This window comes from Microchirus variegatus (assembly GCF_963457635.1).
Source record: "Microchirus variegatus genome assembly, chromosome: 5".
NCBI classification, from domain to species: domain Eukaryota; kingdom Metazoa; phylum Chordata; class Actinopteri; order Pleuronectiformes; family Soleidae; genus Microchirus; species Microchirus variegatus.
Genome location: NC_139806.1, coordinates 19,412,093 through 19,434,180, shown reverse-complemented (window position 1 = coordinate 19,434,180; position 22,088 = coordinate 19,412,093). Strand labels below are relative to the sequence as shown.

The following is a 22,088-nucleotide window of genomic DNA, read 5'->3' as shown; positions in this document are numbered from 1 at the left end:
AGGGGAGAACAAGCATTGACCACAAATGAATGATACGTTTTCATTTTACTGATAAAGTGGATAATTTAAACCTTCAGGGAGATGGATGCTTAGACATTGGCTGACCAGTCAAACGTTGATTTCCTAGGTGTATAAAAGTGAACAGTATTGATCTAGACCTTCAGTAATTACCAAATGTAATCAACATTTTAATTCATCCATGTGTTTTTAGGAATTACCTTCAGTATTGTTTACATATACACAATTTATTATTGAAATTTAGCAACATTTACAGCTGAATATCCGTCACCTACTGTCCGCTACGCAGTACAGACACTTTCTTAATTTTACTATTATGAGTACCGGCACTTCTCACAAGATGCTGAGAGGTACTTTACTTATCTGTCCAATATGGCCCAGAGTGATAATTTCTCACAGTAAACAAGAGCAAGACAGATGATCCGTTGAGGCGACCCCTAAAGGGAGAAGCCGAAAGAAGAAGAATATCTATTAAAAGTTAAAATAAAAAATGTTCGCTAATGTTTAGTTCTTGGCACATCTGTGTCATGGAGGACAGCACAATAACAGGACACCAAATAAAATGGACTGTGTGCTTGAAGTTTAAATCATTGTTGGAAATGTAAAGGATAATCTAAAGTTGGCAAAATGTGTAACACAAGTCCAGTTTTTTTGTTTTTTTTCAGTTAGCATCAAAAGATGTTTAGTTTGTCCATATTGGTCCATAATGGCAGCCTCTGGAGAGCTGATCCAGCTCCTGAGAGTTGTTCAGATCTTCATACATCTTTGTTGTTCAGATCTTCATACTTCATTCATACAATCAGGTGGTTGTACACTTAATTATGTTTTTTTTTTTTTTTTACCAAATGAAAATTATTTTACACACTGTGCCTTTAAGGGTGATTTTTACACCACAGATGACCCTGTTTGGTTGTATGTCATGTGATAAACTTACATGTGGCCTCTTATACCTGAAAGTACTAGATTTAAACAATCAAATATGACGTCTCCAGAGTTCCTATTTCCAAATGTATCCGTTGTAAGCAAATATATAAAATAACCTATATTTGTCCATAACACATTTCAAACGTTATTGAAGTATCTTCAAAGGACAGTGAATAAACATGTTGTAAGGTTGCCCACGGTGACACACGAATCGCCCCAAATGGGATTGCTGTGAAGTAATCTAATCATTCCTTTTAACTGAGACGCAGTGACATGCAGTGTAGATAATGATCCCCATGAAAAATGCACTGTATTTTCAAAAGAATAGTTCCTGTCTACTGACATTAACATAAAGCTACTTATACGTCCTGGAGCCATATCAGCAACATGTACTTATATGTTTTCTGCCTGGTATTTGCATATGCAAATTATTTTTTTATTTTTTTTTATTTCATTCCTTTTATGTGACTTTCTGTGATGAACAAGCGGCATCAAGTGGTTGCACAATAAGGGTTCACTACCACCTAAAAAGACACATTTGTGCCATTTTAGACCGAGCTTAAAGCTTTATCGCTGAAATTAACCACACTTTAATATAGATTTTTTTACACATCTATCACATTCGGTGGCACAGTATGAATATGCATTGTTGTTGTGGCTTTACAGGCTGCCATGTGGAATTAGTCACGTTGCTTTGTTGAAATTGTGGGGCGGGGTGTTGAGTGATAGGGTTTGTTGAAGTTATACTGCTGACATTTTGATCTTGCAGTGCATTAGAAGAATTCAGTTCAACATATTTGTGTAGGTTTCACAGGAGGAAGGTATAGTGCTCAAAACAACAGGGTGCTGTGACACTTCACTTTGCTTACATAATTTGCGGCAGGATGCAAAAAGCTTTTAGACACAGATGTGACCCATTGTAATACCTTTCTAAATGCAATCAAACACTTTCTACAAATATGAGCAGGACTTTTTAAATGTGAACCTTTGTTTGACATGTAATTTTGTCCAACCCACTCCTCTTTCATTTCTCCATCAGCTCTCTCCAGTTATGCCCACATTTTCATTTGATGAAATAGCTTGACAAAAAAAACTAGTCTATGTCCTATGTCGACTCTGAATGAGGTCCCTCTGTTTATTTTTTTTTTAGGGATTTCAGCAGATGTTAGAGCCAAACAAATGTCACATTTTAGAAGAGTGATGTTGTGTAGTCTTCAATATGTTGCTTTTTCCACAATTTGTCAAGACAGCATTAACATGAGTTGATTCTTTTTGTGTTTTTTCCTCACTGATGTCTAGTTCAGGACATGAAATAATCATCCATATAACAAGCTGCTGTCTCCTCCCAGCAAGATTGTCTGCTTCAGCAAACAAAGAACATGTTATTTGATAAGACGCTTAGATAGAGGAGTCTTTACTTTCATATGTGTGTGTGTGTGTGTGTGTGTGTAAGTGTGTGTGTGATTATCAGGCACAAATGCTGAAAAGAGGGGAAGGAGAGCAGGTCCACTCTCTTTGTATGTCTCTTTCACTGTGTGCCATGAATTGGCTCTTGAAGACAGTTAGAAATTAGACTTTCAAATGAGGCATTAAACAAGGTGATGGTCAACTGCCAAACCTTAAGTAATGATATTCTCTCTCCTCAAGTCCCTACCCTTGCATAATCAAATGCACAAATCACACTAAAAAGAACTGAAAATACATTATTATTACATATTGTGTTCACACGTCAGTCTCTGGGGACCTGGGGGGACATCACCAAGAGATAAGCGCGTTTGGGTGGCCCCTACCATCAGCTGGGAAAGGGCTATGCTTGGATATTGAGGGGGGCCCCCCTCATGGGTATCACTTATTTTAAATCCTGAGCCACACCATCTCACCCTCCCCTCTTTTGCCCCTCTCGCCCCAGGCTCCACCCAGAAGTGTGGTTGCCTTTGTCATTGTAATCTGGCCCTGTTTGCTAAACGCTTCCACTGTTTACTCTCTGCTATGGGGGCTTGTATGAACAGGAGTCATCAGGACGCAGGGTGACATCACTTTGGCTGGGGGCTGGGGAGGGGGGTGATGGTCTTTGGAAATCTGCATTTGTGATTTCTTGGGGCCCCTTTCTTCTTTTATTCTTCCCTGTCTCTATCCAGGCCTGTCGAACGCATGAGCTAACCCAGGAGGCTAACATGGCCTACAGGGAGGAATTACACCTAATTACTTGAATAACTGTTAGGCAGCAGGCTTCCGTAGTCACCAAAAATCATTTCCAGGTCTCTGCGTTTTACTGATAGCCAGAATTGTAGTGACAGGAAGCCTCGGACAAAAGCTTTTACATTCAAATTGTCCATGAGAAATGAAACAGGCTGACAGGTACAAACAGTAAAAAAAGGGGGGGAAATCAAATTAACAGACAAGGATTTCATATCATCTATTTTTGTTGTTGCCGTAGCGATAAAGTCGCAGACATTGAAACTGGTCTGTTGAGCCATTGTTATCATCCCTGGCCATCTGCTGCTGAGGAGTGACATTCCCTCTCATTTGCATGATGAGTGATGTATGAGGAGCTTGGGAGGGTATATGCCCTGGTCCTATGACAAAGCAAGTGAAAGTTCTTCTATAAACGCACGGAAAACGGATCAATATGTGAAAAAGGATGGATTGAGGAGTAAAAAAGAGAAATAAATCACCTGTGAGTGTATATGTCTGTGTGTGCATGTTGTGTCTCCCACTAAGAGCACACAAATCTGTGGTGCATGTGTCTGTACGAGTGTACATGCTCATGAGTGGAGGCTAGTGCGCATCTGCCTTCTTGTGTGCCTGTTTGTGTGTTTTGCGGATGTGGGAGTAGAGCGAGGAGGGGGGTTGGTGGCTGTTGATGTGCAAATGTGCATCATGTTGAAGGGCTGTGAATGGGGAGGTGTGACGTAAAAAGGGAGCCGAACGCAGGTGCTTATCTCGAGGCTGTCAAAGGCACAGTATGTCATATTCCTGGGGACTACCTTTCAAAGGCACAGCACCGGCTCAGCTATCAAGACACTGGGAGAAAATCAAACTTTTTGGATCACAGCATTAGGTTGGTGTCAAAGTTCTTTATATTTAATATACTGTCAGTTTGGTCAGCATTTATCATCAATGATACTCTGCATCGCAGTTGTGAACGATAAGCCTTTGAGCTCGTCCTGTTAGATGCTGTCATATTCAACTGAAAACAGGAGCTGAAATGTGTGTTAGAAACTCTGATTTTTTTTACTTAGATTTTGCTCAGCTGTTCAACTTTCTGTTCATGATTCTGTTCTGATTTTTGCTAGTGTTTGTTTTAAACCATGTCAAGGGGAAGATTTAAGAAATGTTGTCCCAGTGATGATCATGGTTTGCCTGGTAAAGTGTTCTTAAAACCTTTGCTGGGAAGTAAGTCTAGCTTCTGTCCAGGTTTTAGACAGTTTGAGAGGATTAAATACCATCTTTTCTCTAGATATGTGACCTATTTTCGACAACATGTGATACCGTCTACCTAAATTAAATTCACAGTACTGTGTGTGGTACAAGCCCGTCTTAGAAGAACACATGTTTGTATTGTATGCAGAGACAAAGCATTGTCAGGTTGCCTGTGGCTTTGACAGTAACAGCTGTACATACAAGACCACTGAGCCTAATGCACTTAAACACTCTGTACTCCAATAATATATTTGAACAGTCAGTGAAGTATTTTATTGCATCCTGTCTGTTGTTGCTGTCTGTAATTTGCATGGTAACACTGTTAAAGTTTGAAAAACTACATGTTATATTTGAATGTAGTATGACAAAAAATATTTTCAAATCACCTTTTGTGTTTTAACCCATGAGCAAGTCTTATATTTGTACAAATTAATTATATCTGAATACACAGTGGTACATTCTTTCTTTTCTTTCTTCTGTAATTCTTCCCATTGTAAGTGAGGTAAAGTGATTCAAGTTACTGAAGCTAAGTCAGCTAACGCTGAATGTGGTGTGTGACAGTAATACAGTCAACCATGAACTTTTGTGTTATATGTGAGCCGGGCTCAGCTTTGAACAAATTCTGTGGGGCCAAAGCACTCGACAGTCTCCAGGGCAACTATTGATTTAGGAGGATGGATGCTGGTTAGAAAAGTTCATCATTTACCAGTAACTTGCAGCTCACTAATGGCTCAGAATCTCTCTCTGTGTATGACCCAACTTTAAGTGAATCATTCTGAAACAAAAGTAAGATTTTTTTTAAGAAGATGCTGTAGATTTTATTTTTGAACAAAAACTAAACAATACAGTATATAGAAACAATAATGTAAACTAACAGCATGTGCCATAGTAATATATCTTTCGCCATGTCTTTCACATACATTATACTCTGTGATTGAGCTGGTAAATCTTAGAATTGAAGAATTTCTGTAAAAAAAAAAACCTGTGTGGAAATAAACTGAAATGCCAGTTGTCACTCTGCCTGTTAGCCTCCATTTAATCACAACCCCATCAGCTTATTTCAGTCAGCTCCCATCTCTTAATAAACATGAAAAGAGCAACAAAGGACATTAGATAACGCAGCACCGTGTAACGGTGTCACACGATGATAATCCTTTGAAAAGTTTCGAAGCCATTTAGATACGTTAACTCGTGAAGGTATAGAAGACATGTGGTCACAAAGTTACTCTTCTGCACTCTGTGTTCCTCACAATAGCAGCACAGACAGGGACGTGTGGTAAAGTAGTGATAAGTAAAAGGCTTTATTCCTCTCCGCTCCACACCCTCCTCTTCAAAGGACACGGATGTTAGTTGCTACACAACACATGAATGTCACTGCTGTTCACCTCCAGGAACTGTCCATGGTACCTGCTGCCCTACCAAACTGGATTCACAAACTTGTTTGCGTTGTTGCGATACACCGTAAATGTCTGCGATGGAAAAAAAATGATCTAAATCTACTCTCATTTATTTACAAACATACATTAAAAAATAAAGCTATTCATGCTCTGAGATCTTATTGTAAAAACTGAAATTGCTCGATTTAATTTGAAGCAAATTGCCGTCGGCTGCACACAATGTAAACAACAGAATGGCACACACACAAGAAAAAAAATAAATAGAACAGTCTCAGCGTACATGTCAGTCTGAAACGCACCATGTTACCTGTTTTTCCCAAACTTCAGTTAGTTAATCCAGGAAAATGAATTATGTGGATTTAATTCAACAAGGTCTCAGAAATGATCCATCTGCTGCCGAGCAGCTGGTGAAAGGATAAATGTAATTAATTACTTAACTTTTGAACAGTATTCCAGAAAAGCTGTGCTGTTTATGAATCCAAAAAAATGTAAAGCAACATTGCGAACAATACCTTTCACATTTAATTATTATATTTTTCCTTCCAGCTACATAAAGTAGCTTTTGTAATTTAACTTCTATATCAATATAATGTCAGAAATGTCACTTTGAAATGATCTTCATAATATCCTACTAATTTAAATAGGTCCTATTATAAATTAAATATTCTAATGGTGGACTCATGTATGTGAAATTCTAGATAACACAATTCTTTTAAATAATTACAATATATATAGCCTCTTACTTTAAAAAAATATTTTTTTTATCTTTCTTTGTTAGTGGACTGATCCTAATAGTAATTATGATGATGACTGATTATAATTGGTGATGATTATGAGAAAATTTAAAATTCTGATAAAATACCAGGATTGTGTAATGTTCCTCATATTTCCCTGGTTTTACTTAAAAGAAATCTAAAACATTTTTTTTATTAAGGGGGGATTCATAACAACAGAAAAAAAACAAAAAAACCTTTTAGTTAATTCTTATATTCGTTTGACAGGGCGAGACTGTGAAATGTTCCCAATTAATATTACATGGGATTTTTTTCCGCCTTTCCTTTTTTTTCTAAATATATTTCAGAATTTACCTTGATTGTAATGTACCTCATTGGCTGTGGTTTTGTTTGTTGGCCTAACTATAAAGGATCTGCTTATACCCTTGTGGGTTGGGAAGAATTAGGATTTATGAATTTATTTCCTCTGTTGTATTGTTTAAACAGCTTTGGTTTAGTTTTGATCCCTTCCTCTTGCCTTTGAGGCTGTTCCACAGTGTCAGCTGTTGACTGATAGTAAGAGAACTGCCTCACAGTGTGAATGAAAGAAAACTAGCGGTTGGTAAACACTGATAAGGGATAAATAGAAAGCGGTCAGGCAGAGATAGTTCTGTGGGAGCCCAGATTGTGTGCGGTCTGTTAAAATGAGATTCTGAGCCTGTCCTTTTTATTCTTCCTCCCCTCCCCTCCCTTCCCCTGTGTGGCGTTTGTCTGGAAAATCTCCAGTGACCCGGCTCGTCAGTCCCAGGCTGCAGTATTCTCTTTTTGTATTTGTTTTGTCTTCTAACAAGGGTCAAGTTGGCCAATAGACATGTCCCTGATGCTTATAGACAGCTGTCATGACTTCAAGTGCTTACAATAGTTACATTTTACATGCTTTCATGGTTCTGCACCAACAAGCACAGCAGGAGAAGATAATTAAAATAAAAAAATAAAATAAAGACAAATTCAGGCACAATTTTGAAACTGAAGTTTCAATTGCATAAATTACTTCTTGTCATACAATTTACCTCAACATATATATATAATTAAAATTATTAATTTTCCTCTAAGATATCATACTGTTCTCTCCAGTAGTCAACTCTTATTTATTTTCTGGGTGTATCTATCTTCTTTGTGACTAAAATAAAAGACCCTCTGAGATCTTACCTTGAAGATCACCATGTGGTGTATTTACACAGAAAATAATTCAGCCCATTGTAGCCCAGCAGCTAATGAGATTGGTTGTTAAGTGAATGACACAAAGGCTACAGAAAAAAGGAAAAAAAGCTTAGCGTTTGGGGTGAATATCACAGTGTCCCTGCACACACACACACACACACTAACATACCAACCAAACACACTCTCTCAGTAGCGAGACTGGACTACCCTGTACCCCACCTCGATATTCTTCTGCTCCGTCTCCTCCCCGATGTCACTATGAGATGAAAAACAAAGGCTAAAGGGGGGCATGGTAAGTCGAGCTCGCCATTCTGCCCTGTCAGACATGTTAACAGTGCATTTAGATGGAGGAGACAAGTGATTGTGTTTGTCAGTGTGCTGAAGATGTGCTGTGCTGTGTAACGCTCAGGCTCACGTAAATAGATTCAGAGAAGGGTCAATAACATTGATGCCTTTTTTTCATGCGTGACTCAGATGAAGATCATCACAGTTTACTTGACCATTTATTAACTTTAAAATAGCTGCCAAAAGTTTTCACTCCATTTCTTCTCCTTGAGCCACTAACTTACCTTGTAGTTGAACTTACTATCAGTTTGTAATGGAGCTAAACTGGTTTTCTTTCATTAAAGGGTGATGGTTTGTTGTTTTTTTTCTCGGTCTGTGCCTGTTTTTGTTAAAAGTGTCAGTCTGTTGTTGATCCTTGAGTCGAGCTTGACTCGTTGTACAAGAAATTAAATTAAGAAGCACTGAAATTCATAGCAGAGAAGAGAATGAAAGCGCAGGAGAAGGGCACCTTTATTCACTTTGTATAGATGGCTACTCTGTTCAGATACTCACTCTCAAGTGAATGGATATTTATTTTTACACAAACATGCACATTTTGAACACAGTGCTTGAATCTCTCCATCAAAAAAATAAATAAAAAAGTGCATTAGCTTATCATGCTCTACTGTCAGACTTTTAACTGGGTTAAACTCCATTGCGTATATTAAACCCTGGACTTAATATACATTTACATTTTGTTAAAGATTACTTCTTTTATTGATGCATATAATCATATTCATGGGCCATCTGCTGATTTGGCAAGCTTGGATCAAACTCACAAAACAGCCCTGCTAACCTTTTAAGCACAAAATAGTCTGGCTTAACTCTGCTAGCCCAGAATTCTCTCTCTCTGTGTGTGTGTGTGTTGAGTGTAAGAGATTGTATGGATATTGGATAATACTTAATTTAGATCCTCCAGGCTGCTCACACCATATTATATTTTATCATGATCGCTTTGGAGGCAGACCAGGGCTCATGTTTGAACAACTGAGCAAATCATGTTTGTCTGACAATAAGCAAAGCAAAATCTTAGTATAAGGAATCTGATTAAACTCTCGATCACAGTGCACAGCTCTGAGTTTACATCCATTGCCATGGTTACGTGGATTTTGCAGGGCAGCGTTGCACACTTCCGCCTGATTGTGATCGGCAAATGTGCATCTCACCTCTTCAGTGTACTAAAACACTGCTTAAGGCTTTTCTGGTTATCCTAATAAGTGATTTAGTCCTGAAGTGTCTCCCACCGAGTGTTTCACAGAATTAGGAATTCACCACTGGGCATCCTTAGTGCATGAAATACTTATGTTCGGCTCATTCCAAACAAAGCTTACGCAGATTGAGAATTCATATGCCAGAGGTAAATCCGAGTTAACACGGATTTATACTGGCATGAGTTAAAGGACTAGAGTTTGTAATCCAGGTGGCCAAGGGATTTTACCATACAGTGGCAAAAATCACTTAAAACTCCCCCAACAATCCCGAGCCACTGAGCTCAGTAAGCAGACAGATTGTTCAGAATTGATGACAGCACGACTATATCAGAGCTGGACTCTGTGTTTGTATCTGTGTGTTCGGGCTTTTGCCTGTGTTTGTGTGCATATGTGAACATGTTTGCTTCCTATATATATTCTCAATTAGTACCAAAGGGGCTGTTTAGAATCTGACCTTGACAGATTGGTATTATTTTCCTTTAACATTGTAGGGGAAGTGTGTTGGGAATACTGCCTTCTTTCTGCATGAACATCAGTGGCGTAAATAAGAAGACCTCAATTTCAGTCGCCGCTGACTTAGAAGTGAATTGATCAAAGTCGCTCTAATATCGAAATAATTAACGTTTAAAAAAAACTTTTGCTGGAGCACCTTTCAAAAAAATATTAAGAATGCTGGGCGGAATACAGAGGTCTGCATGTGTGCGTACACGTGCACATGTGTGTGGAGGACAGAGGAGCAGAGATAGAGTGGAGTTGTTTAATGACAGGAACAGCTGACTCATTTAGAGAGAGCAGTGAAAGGTAATTAACCCTGGGAAAACTACAGCTGCCATGCGAGCTGTTCACTTCAGCGCAATCTGATTAGGAATCACTGCTCGAGTCCCTGACTCCTTTCAGACACTGTGTGTACGAGGTAAACTTTTCCTTGTGCCCCTGAGAGCCCCAGAGCACTGGAGACCTGCCTTTTGTGACGGGGGATTAGCTGGAACGGTTACTACGTTTTTCTCCAAATTGCAGACCACCTGGTTGCATTCATACGACCTCCTACATGAAAGGGCCTCCTTGGGCAGGAACAATGAGCAGGATTACTCTGCTCTTTGTTACACCCGGTCTGGAACTTCTTTCCCCCCAAACACCTGTCCCTAAATTAGACAGGTTTGAAAAACCATTTCCATACAAAATTCAAAGATTCAAACTAACATGAGAGTGGTTTAGCAGATTGGAGACTTGCCAGTGGACGAATTGCCTGCAGCTCCATTGACTATGTTTTTGATGCAGGGTGGACTGCAATAAGATACACATTTTATTATTTGTCTCAATATTTAAGTGTCCCCTAATTGGATTGAAATTCATGAATAAAATAGCAAATCACCATGGCCCCTTTCATATGACGAGAGAACCAAGAGCAGCAGAAATTTGGTCAAAACCCGAAATTGGCTCTTTGATGTCAGAAGAAACGGTCTGGTCTTGGTGCCTTTGTGTGGTCCAGCTCCAGATGAACTCAATTTAGAGGGAAGGCTTTGGGATGACTTTGGAAAGCGATTACAAGATTCATAAATCACCTCGGCAAAGGTGTCACCATCTGACTCTTTTATGGGCCTCTTGCTAACTACGTCCAATAACAAGTTTCCCCTGTAGGTATGCCATCATAACAAATCATTGAAGCGATAGTAGCTAGCCAGGCTTCTAATTGTCTGTTAAGAATTCTGTTAGCTGTGTTCTTTTATTGAAGCATTTCTGTCTTGGAGAAGTGATAAGATGCCAATACGCTTCTCTATAAAAGTACTCTTTGGCAAAAGACACAAACACTTTGCTTGGCCGTCAGGGTAGCTGTGAGGCTGTTATATCTGCAATCGCAGTTGACTTCAAGATTTCTGAGGGTGTCTGCATGAATCCAGAAATCTCCATCAGACAGAGGAATGCTCATAAAATGCTGGCAGAATCATTTTCACGTACAATATATATTTTTTATTTAATCTGAAAGGCCACGTCTATATCATAGCTTTTGTTTTTTTGCAGTTCTAAATAAACTCAATATTGTTGATTATTATAAAAGACTGTTCAGTTATTTTTTTTTGTTTTAATAACTCAGCAAAATATCCAGTCCTGTTGTTTAACGACCAATATTACTTCACATTTAACAAGTATTGACAATTTAGGCCAAGCTGTGCTTTTTCTATAAATTTAACATCCTAGACCTCTTTTTATGTCCCCTTCCCCCGCTCATATATGCCTGAGCCATTATTCTGATGTCCAGCTGGTGTTTAGGGACAGGACGTCTGACCTCTCCCTGTCAATAAAAAGACCCAAAAAAAAGAATAAAGGAAAAGTTCTTAATCTAAATTATCTCGCTACAGAAGTTGATTTTAATCTCTGAGCAGAGCTTAATGTTCTCACCACAAAGACATTTGCATTTCAATGAAAAATTGCTAAATCAATCACCTGCACTCTGTATACAATTTCTCCTGCTCGCTACAGAACAGGTGTGATCACTTTCAAAGCAGGTATATATTTTGCTGCTTGCTCACCTTTTTCCTTTTCAGCCACACATTCAGGCCATATGTGGCTGATTCCTCCTATGGACTAAAGTATAAAATGTGATCAGTTTGCTGTATCCTCAGACATTCATTACAAGGAAATATGAAAGTAAAAGGTGCAATCTCCTGCCGTTTGCTCTTTATTATACATAAACAGAAAACACTTAGCATGTAAAATTAATGTGAAAATTATTCCCGGGGTAAACTATAAACACAGAAGTTACCCCGCACATTTACCCTTTTTTTTCTCCTTCCCCTAGATCAGAGTGTAATTGCCAGTAATCAGGTCTGTTTGCTGCTGATAAAACCACTCTGAATGCGAGGAACCCTCTTTGTGTGATGACTCAATTATGCCAGAAGTGGCTCATCAAACCTGGCCCATCAGCTGCTTTAATAAATAAGGAGGAAAACTTGCTGCAGGCGCATTATAATTCCATTCATTCCATAATTAAATCCATTCCAGTTTTAACCCTTCACTCAGTGTGCTTCTGGAAGAGGAAACAAAAACAAGGAGGAGGAGGGGGGCTACACACCAGACAGTGACCTTGCACAGAGCACCCATCCGTTCCCTATAATTCAAAATGATACTGTTGAAGAAAGGTTAAGAGAAAAAGGCTCATAGAGAAAAGGATGGGAATCAGTTAAGATGCATGCAGCTCCAGTTTTTTTTATTTATTTTATGTATGCATTGTTTCCACACAGCCTTAGACAGTAATTATATTAAAAGAGTAATCTAATCATAACAGTTGGTTGGTTGAGTGTGCAGCACTGACATTTTGAAATCTTATTTTGTGTAATCTCATTTGCCTCTATCATCTCGCCTGTACCCGCTATCTAAAGGAAATGTAAATAATGTAATTAATTTTATGGTCTCCAGAATCTTACTTTGCGACTATGGTCCAGTTTATTGGTTTCAAGATGAGGTATCAGAGGTTTTTTTTTTTTTTTCTTTTTTTTTGTAACTCCATCACAATAATGTCTGTGTTAATTACATGAGAGCGTCCCAAGTGCATGGATAAGCTGGGAACAAGGGGACACAAAGACTCAAGGTCAGTGATGAATATCCACAGCAGCTGCACTGTATTAATAAGGCATTATATGAAAATAATAATAACAGCATCATCCACAACAAAACGGGAGAGTGTGGTTAGAGTAGGAGCGTTGGGGTGTTTTACAGATATTTCCCCTCCAACTCAGCTTGGATGCAGGCTTCCCGATAATGGTGCGAGGCAATGGTTATTCATGATTGCTGGACTGGGAAGGTCTCCCTCTTTTGCTGCACCCAGTTGCAGCCCATTCTCTCCTCTGTGGTGGGAATGCTAGCAGATGGGGTTAGGGGGGAACGGGCTGGGCTCAAGGACACCTAGCAGCCAGATTAACACATAGAAAATCTCATAGACCCTCAGCATCAGGCTGCCTTCTTCCCCCCCCCCCCCCCCTGAGAAATCTGTCCCAGACGAAGGGGAAATAGTCCTCGGAGAGACATTATTTGTGCATGTGTGTTTATGTGGAGGGGTGAGTGCATAAATATATGATTCAGCAGATGATGAACCAGCTCAAATAGTAACTCTTTTTTTTCATATGCTAATGTACTGACTGAATAACCCTCCCTCCCTCCCTCCCTCATTCACTCTTTTTCGCCCATTTTTGTTTTCCTGGGGAAAATGCTCTGTGAGATATAATTAAGAAGATGTTGTTGTTGTTTTTTCAAAGCGAACAGAAATAAATAATTTCATAATAAGATCTGTGAAGTGAAGAGGCTTAACACACTCATTGTGTTGCATCCTTGTTTTCCCTCTTGGATATTTTGTATTAATTAGAAGCAAGCAATTTGATCTCTGTCGAGCAATCAATTTACATCGTGCCCCTTATTACACGCAAAGTATTAATGTGATCTTTACACCTTTTTTTCACAGCATATTGTCCCAATAATCAAAACATATAATACTAAAAAAAACTGATTTCCTGCTAAAATAATAATACAAAAAAATCATTACGACACAACAACTAATGTTTACAGTCGTTTGTGTTTTCTGTATGTTCTGTTACAGATAATGAATTACACGATCGCCTCCTGAGAGATAAAAAGTGTGAAAGCATCGACCAGAGTGGACAGTGTGGATCTGGCATCTTATCCTTCAAAGCGCTTGGAAAACAGTCAAAGGTAAAAAATGAAACAAACACACACACACACACACACACACACACACACACACACACACACACACACACACACACACACACACACACACACACACACACACACACACACACACACACACACACACACACACAGGACTCAGAGATTAAAATTCTCAGTACAATCTAGAAGTCGAGTTTTTGTCGTGTAGAAACAAATCTGACTGAGGATAAATGACTGTGTAGCAGAATAAGCAGCATGTTCAGTGGTGAAGTGTTGCTGTTTCTTTGACCACAGTGGCCACAAACCCAGATTTGGTTTAAATGTACAATATGCAAAGATGTGGGAGGCTCGCAGACAATATCCTCATAAACAAGTGTCGCTGAGTTTGCTTGATGGTGTCAGGATGTCTCTGTTCCTGATAAAACTGTATTCAAAACCATAACAGAAAGTTTAGAGAGAGGTTTATGCTATACATACGTAATTTTAAGAAAAGTTTGCTGTGATCTGTGATGGTTTGCTTAACATTAGGTTCTTTCTTGGTTGAATTTTTGACACAGAAAGAAACCTTAATATTTAGAAAATGCTCAGAAAAAAAAAGTAAATATGCTTTGTAGTAAAAGAAGTTTTTTTTAAAAAAAACAACAACATTAAAAATGACTGTACACTTTATAATGATCTTCATATTATTAACTCTTTCACACTATCATGTTGTAGCAGTAATAGTGGATACGCAAACATGTAAGTCTTGTGTCGTGTACTGTCTTTTAAAATGTATAATATGGATAATTACACTCCTAACAATATGCTTTAATAGGTCATTAAACGGTTTATCAAATATTTACATACTGCTGCTTAAGTGAGGGTTGTTACAAAGCAGTAAGTTCCTGCCATCGATGACATTTAATGCACGCTACCTTCCCGTATGATGACCTGAATATTTATTTTATTTTACACAATAGCAATGAAAACAGTTTGTCCCTCTGTCTGTTTGTTCTGCTCAGCGTCACGTGTGTCCATGCTGTTGCCAAGCCTGGACTACCCGTTAGTAACCAGAGCTTCTACCACAGCATGGCCTGTCCTGTTAAGTGTCACTCTTTGTTACGTGAATTAGTTATGAAACTCAGCATTGTCATAATCACTGTTAATGTGTTTGTTATGTCACAAATACATGTGACACAAACAAAAAAGGGTAAAACTTATGCAATGTGTGAAACATAATACTGTACAGAAACAGACATGATCCATCCTAAAATGACTAAATGTTTTAATTGAAGGAACTTTAGCACACCTTCAGCTGATTCGTGTAGCACCCCATCTTAAATCAAATTAGCAGTCTATTATTTTTATCACAGTAATAGCATTCAAGATTAGCCCGAGAACCTTTGAATAATATATAAAAAAGTATATTAGCTTAAGTGATAAAAATATTTTACAGCTGAGCAGAACTAAAATGTCAGGAAGTGAAAAAAAACAACCATGGTAATAAACATGTGTTGGTGATATTTAGTTAAACTGATTTGAATTTTGATTCACGTCCGTGTTGCTGTTTCGGATTAAAACATATAAGATCAACATTTTGCACAGGAAAAGCACAGATTTATACAAAGGCACACTGAAACATGCCTGTGTGGGAAAGTGTTACCAACTAATGAGGTACATTCGTTTCTACAGAGTGTAATCTATAGTGTTTGGGAGTTGTTTGTCTCAATAGGCTGTAGTAATCAAAAGTAATGAACCTATTATGAGCAGGACCTCTGAGGGCCCGGCGTGGCATTAAGAGTGTGGCACATAAAAGGTTTATTAAAGGAAATTAAGGTCCATCACTGCCACACCTGCTCCCCTATTATAAATGTATGACAGGTCAGTGCCTTCAATCACAACAGCAAACGAGAGAGAGGAGTCATGTTTCCCATTACCAGGGAAAAGTAACAGCATATCCTATGACTCACAGATTTCACTGGCCTGTGACCACTATCCGCCACCATCAGCCTGGAATAATTATGTTTAATAGGTTTTATTTGGGACCCACAAGCAACAGCCAGTGAGAGTGGATAGGTTTTAGCAACTATTTTTATCTAAACACACACAGCGAGCTGCAGCCGGTGCTTTAATGTCATTATTTACTGTCATTACATTTTTACTCACCTCTGAAACTTCCCCTTCCCCGAACATTATACTTTACGTGTTTGCATATTACTGGTGTTTTAGGAGCTTTTTGTGATGCTGTCGTGCACACACACATTTTAAGGCTTACTGGCTTTAGGTGACCAAAAATACACAATTATCTTAAGGTTTAACCTCTTTATTTATTTTTAAATAAATATTATTTTTATATTTATATATTATATTGTATTTTTTATTTATAGTTAAATAAATGTAATTAAACAAACAAGTATAGAATAAAATCTTGTCTTTTTGTGTCTTCATATTTTACAGATGGATTCTGATGGTGAGGAGCAAACTCTGAGCACGTGTAGCACAGGTGAGTGCAGCTTTTAGTTTTTACACACACATATATACACACGCCACTTACCACCATGGGTTAGGGGTATCAGTTCAACAATTCAACTTTCTAACTGTCAATTTTATGTATTATCTTGCTAGTGTTAAGAGCACCGCACTGCCATTTCATTATTCAGAGGGGAATAACTTCATTAAATTGAAACACTGACTCAAATTAGTTAAGGAGTGTGTATATATTATGTGATTGAAAACCCCTAGACTGAATATGTCATTATGCACGTGTTCAGGGCCTCTGAGGCTCTGCCTGCTCACGTTGGAGCTATTACTACATTTGGGCAAATCATCATGAAAAGTGTTATTATTGGTTGTGCTTCATATGAGTATGGGCACAACTTCTGAGTGAGATTGATGCGAGCCTCTGGGGAAATTGATTTACCCTTTTAGATCATGTTGTCAACGCTGTCAAAAGATGAGCTAGCGTCAGTCTCCCAGAGAATGAGCAGCCTGAATGAAAAGCTTTTCAGATCAATGAGGAGACCACTTCTCTGTCCTTATGCTGATTGTACCCGATGGCATTGTAAAAGAGAATAAAATCTATGGTAAAAGGCTGGATGAAGCAGTATTAGACCTGCTGGTATCACCCCTAAAACATTATCTGCAGAACAAATATTTACTGAGCGTTGTAAAATTTCATTAGCAATAACCCAAAAGTAGTGAGTCACCTTGAACCTTTGATGAAGAATATATGGACAGATGCTGTGCTATTACAGTGGAAATGTAAACACGACTTTTTATCTGTTATTTCTTGTGCTTTATTCCACAGGCTTGACTGGCTGCATTACTGAGACAAACAGGTACACTAACACTTTGAGTTTTCTCACATATTTTAAATCTTTATTCGGGAAAGTCTCAAGTTTTAATAGTTGCACATTCAAAACAAATGAACCAGCTGAATCCTCCGTTGACCCTGCTGTGCCTTTTTGTCTGCTCCCCTTTTCCCTTCAGCCCATATGGGTCCATGGCGAGGAAGAGAAGTGCTCAGGAAGGGGTGCAGGGCGCCCCCGTCAACAAGAGAAAGTCCCTGCTGATGAAGCCCCGCCACTACAGCCCCAGCGAGGCATGTGAAGAGGAGAGCGAGGACCTGGCACCGCCACAGGACAAAGAAGAGCTGAGGAACATTGACACTCCAGCAGGTAAACAGATGTCCTGTTGTTTTGTCTGTTTTGATGAACAATTGACGCTGAATTTTAAAATCCCATCTGTTGCATTCATATTTCCCTCCCTCTGCCATCAGCCAGCAGCCACAGTCATTGTGCAGTGGAAGTGAAAGACTACACTGCTGGGTCCACATTAGTTGTGTCTCACGTCCACAAATTGAAGTTTTGACAGCTGATCTGCCGTGATATTTTTGGCGTGGCTTTACCCTCTTTTGATGAGGCCAGATTTCAGAGCCCTCATCTGTCTTTATTCAATAGCCAGTCCAATCCCATTGAATCCATAGAATGAAATACTGAATAGGGGAGTGCACCAGTCCACTTTGATTTAAATGACACTTCCTCCATCCTTTTATATAGAATGATTGTCGAAGTTAGCCTATTGTGAAAAACAAATGAGTTGTAAACACTGCTTGGCTGATGTTCTCTGTTTTTCACTCCACCGCGGAATTTCATCAACAGCGGTTCAAACTGTTTATTTTCACTTATGCCACTGTCCTTTTCAGGAGTAAAAATATTTTTCTTTCCTCTTAATGAATTGAATTTTGTGCATTTGGCAACAAAGCTTGTGGTGTACATGTGCATTCTCACCCACTATAATCTGCACTGATTTGGTATATTTTTAACGATGTAACTAAGCAACAAACATAATTGTCCCTTTCAAAAGCTTTTGTTAGGCCCTCTAACACAGTCTAATACATAATTAGGCATAATGTCTACAGCTCATTATAGTACACATGTGTGTAGTTAAATGGACCAGGAGAGTAGCTCACTGAATTGTGTGGATTCATTGGAAATGGAATTTATTTGTTTCCCTGAGTTCATGCTACAATATAATTATCTAAGAACTACACTGTGCATTATCAGTGTTTCCCTTTTGTTGTTATGTATTCTAGATATATTTTCCTTTGACCACTGTGCACCGACTGACTGTTGTATTCTCTCTTTTATTATTATTTTTTTGACTCTGAAATTTAGTCAAAATATAGCTTTAAAACAAAACATCCAGACAGAATACATTTTTAACGGATGTCAAACAAACATGGATCTTGATAAACATATAAAGACCATATTTTGTTGTTAGCAGATTTGGGGCCTATTTTCTGTGGCAAAATTAGAATTGGAAGGAAACGTGAACTACAGGCAGTAAGAATGTTTTTGCAGTGGTAAGCTGGTCATATCTGCATTTTAACAAAAAAGGGAGAAAAATAAGCCTCTCGTTTGGTCGAGCCACACTGTGTTCAACTCCAGCCAACTGCAGCTCTGCTGCAGAGTGCTGGTAATGGCTATTCTGGAGTACAAACTGTTCACCTGTTCCAACACACAAACCACTGGAGGGATCCAAGTTTTTTTCCTCAATCTCTCTTCTTTTTTTTTTCCCAACACACTTATGTGTGTGCGTGCGTGTTTGTGTGTGCTTTTGTGGGGCTGTGTCAGGCCTGGCAGAGTCCATCTGGATGAAAATACAAAACCCCTGTTGCTTTCCCCGTGAATGTAAATATGTGTAACTGGCTTTAGTTTCAGGGTTTGTCTTTAAACACCTTTTTTCCCCCCTCACAAATAGGGCAAATTATAATCGTGCCCAGTCAAAATGCACATGAAACCAGACGTCAAATCCACTGCAAACAATTACTAATGATTCTAAATTTTACAGCTACCTTTTTTATTGTTAATTTATTGCTTCCATTAATAAGCTGTTAGATAATCACCCTCACCACAGTGTGATCTGATTGTCACAATCTGACTCTGTCTATCTTCTCAACCTCTCCAATCCTACATTTGCTTTGGTCTCTAATGTTTGGCCACTTAAGAGGATATTCAGTCTAGCCTGCTGAAAGTAAAAACATTCGCAGTCCAAAGAGCCTTAATCGAGCATAAGTTTGCCCGGTTTTGGAGGATCAAGGGAGATTTTGTGGAGTCAATCCAGATGATAGCACTCCATTGTTAATCACTGACCATGACTTAACATCGTCAGTTGTCTTAATAAAGTGTTGATTCAGATTTTAAAGGGCTAAAAAGGAACCCTCTTTGTCTGCTCGTCTGATCACACTTTCACTAATGTCTGTGGCTTCACACAGTCTTGAGGCTTTCTATGCATGTGAACATGGATTTCTGAATTTACAAAAAAATAAAAAAGCATAGTGGGCCAAAGGTCAATGCTAATTAAATTGTTGAGAGCACTCAGTAAAAGCAGCTGGAGGAAAGAGATTATACAAAATGAGTGTAACATTTAAGAACAAATGTACAGTAAACATATTTTTAATAACATGCAATAATATGTCATAATATGGTATCTTATCACACTGCAGGAATTTTAAAAAGCCAAAAGCTGAAACGGTTGTGATTTATATGGTATACCGAAAATATATTATAGGAAAAACATTTAAATGATGTTTTACTTGATCTAGATTAGCATAAATAATGTGAATGATTAGGTTAGAAATATAATAAGGTTAGGCCTGTCTTTTAAAAAAAAATTATAATAATAATTTTTTTTTTACCTAATTTTTGTCGATATTCTGTGTTATAGTCACAAGATTGCTGGACGATTTGCTTGTGACACTTTCATCCAACAAATTTATTGTCAGTTTCGTCGTCAGTCGGTCGGTGTATTATTGGCTTCTGTGAAAGCGTTCTCTGCCACACAGACACCAGCAGCTCACAGACATGCCTCTCATTTATCTTAGTATTTGCAGTTTCCTACATCTGTGTTTTTAAGAATCCTCATCACTCGCCTTGTTCTCATCACAGGAAACAACAATTTTTTGTGTATTTAAAATATTTTGGTGCCGATGATAAACATGTTGTTGTTTTGAAAATACACCATTACTAATTAAAAACCAATGTCCACTGCGCTACAAATCCCTCATAATCTTATTCTAAATCTATTCTGCGTTGTTGCTCCAAGGAGGAAGAGGAACACTAGCAGAGAGATATGAAGGGTCATATATTCTAAAATACTCAAGGAATTTGCTTTTGAAATCCCACAACCTTATGATTATCATTTCTACTGCAACATGTGTTCTTATAAATCCTCTACATGTTCATAAAAACATGTTTTTCCTGAAGATGTTTGTCACTTAAAAGTAATATAAAATATAAAACCTTAAAGGATTTGAAGATTAGAAAAGACATTGAAATCTTATCATGCGGGTCAAAAAGAACATATTTGCTTTTAAAACACACACACACAGTAATAACTGTTTGCTTGTTGTTTTTAGATGGAAATATAACTGCTATCAATGGGATGGCCAATAGAAATGGCTTCCATGATGCAGCAGCAGTGAAGTCCAGTGATCCTCTTGGCTGGTCAGAAGTTACGTCTGAAAGCTCTGCACAGTGTGAGCCGGACCCAGCTGAACCCCTGATGGATGAAGAGGAGGAGGAGCTCCTTCATAACGAAGAAGAGGACCAAAGTCAAGACAGGAGGAGTGGTAGATCATCTCCACAGAGTCCAGTAGGAGACATGAGGGAAGCTGAATGGGAGCCTTTGTCTCTGTCTGCAAAGGTGAACGGCTCAGGCTGCAGTCCCCCCAGAGCCTCTGAAGACCTTTCAGGCAGGAACAGCCATTTTAAAGAAGAGCCTCATTTAAATCTGGGGGGGCTGATGGGTAGAGCGAACATTTTTCAGGCTGAGGCTTTAAGATACAGGCCGCCCCCTGCAGAGGAGGACAGCGAAGGGGAGACGGAGGTAGAGAGGCCACCTCGGCTGGACAACTGGGTGCTGGGCCTCCATGAGCGAGGCCTTGAAATGGGCAGTGGGAGGGTGAACTTCAGCCTGTTGGAGCAGGCCATAGCTTTGCAGACCGAGCAAAGACAGGTTTTACATCATGCCTATAGGGAAATGGACCGGTTCCTCATGGAGCAAATGACCAATGAGAGGAGGCACCAGAGGATGATGGACATGGAGAACAGACTCAACTATCATGGAGGAAAAGGTAATGAAAAAACAGTATCTGTAATTTTCTTAACTGTGCCTTCATTCAGCATAAATCAGATCCACCACGTGTGATTGGGATGATTGGAGCATTCAAAAAATAAAATAAGTCAGAGAAGTAACAAATAAACTGACTAAAATGGAGAACATTTTCTGATGGAACTGCTACGACTGGATTTTGACAAGAGACGACCAGATAGTTAACCATGACCATAAGTCTTAAATCCTCCTAAAGTACCTCTCATGTTTCCCTCTGATTCTTCAAATGACTGCAGCTAAATGTGTAATCCTAGATGTAATCTTTCGATGGATGGGAATTAAGAAGTGTATGCTCTGTGCTGTACTAGAGCCTTAACTAAAATGACAGATTAATAGATGCATTTTGTGGGGAAAAAACTCTGGCGCTGCATGATATTTCAATCTCCTTATCTATGTACAATATTTACACAATTATATGCACTAAATATTTCATTTTTTTCCTTATTAGATAGATTACATATTATTATAACAAATCTGTTCACGGGTTGTATCATGTTATGAAATCTTATTTTAATGTGTTTACA

At 38.6% G+C, this 22,088-nt stretch overlaps 1 protein-coding gene across 1 annotated transcript in view; it reads left to right on the top strand.

The window, feature by feature from the left end:
• Nucleotides 1-22,088, top strand: part of st18 (ST18 C2H2C-type zinc finger transcription factor) — a gene marked incomplete at both ends in the record, with an annotated part of 37,876 nt that overhangs the window by 5,205 nt on the left and 10,583 nt on the right. Inside the window, 5 exons of the mRNA XM_083889598.1 lie at nt 13,820-13,932; nt 16,348-16,393; nt 17,198-17,228; nt 17,380-17,567; nt 20,810-21,526. Of these exons, the coding sequence (XP_083745724.1) occupies nt 13,820-13,932; nt 16,348-16,393; nt 17,198-17,228; nt 17,380-17,567; nt 20,810-21,526 (1,095 nt within the window). The remainder of the gene's footprint in view (nt 1-13,819; nt 13,933-16,347; nt 16,394-17,197; nt 17,229-17,379; nt 17,568-20,809; nt 21,527-22,088) is intronic.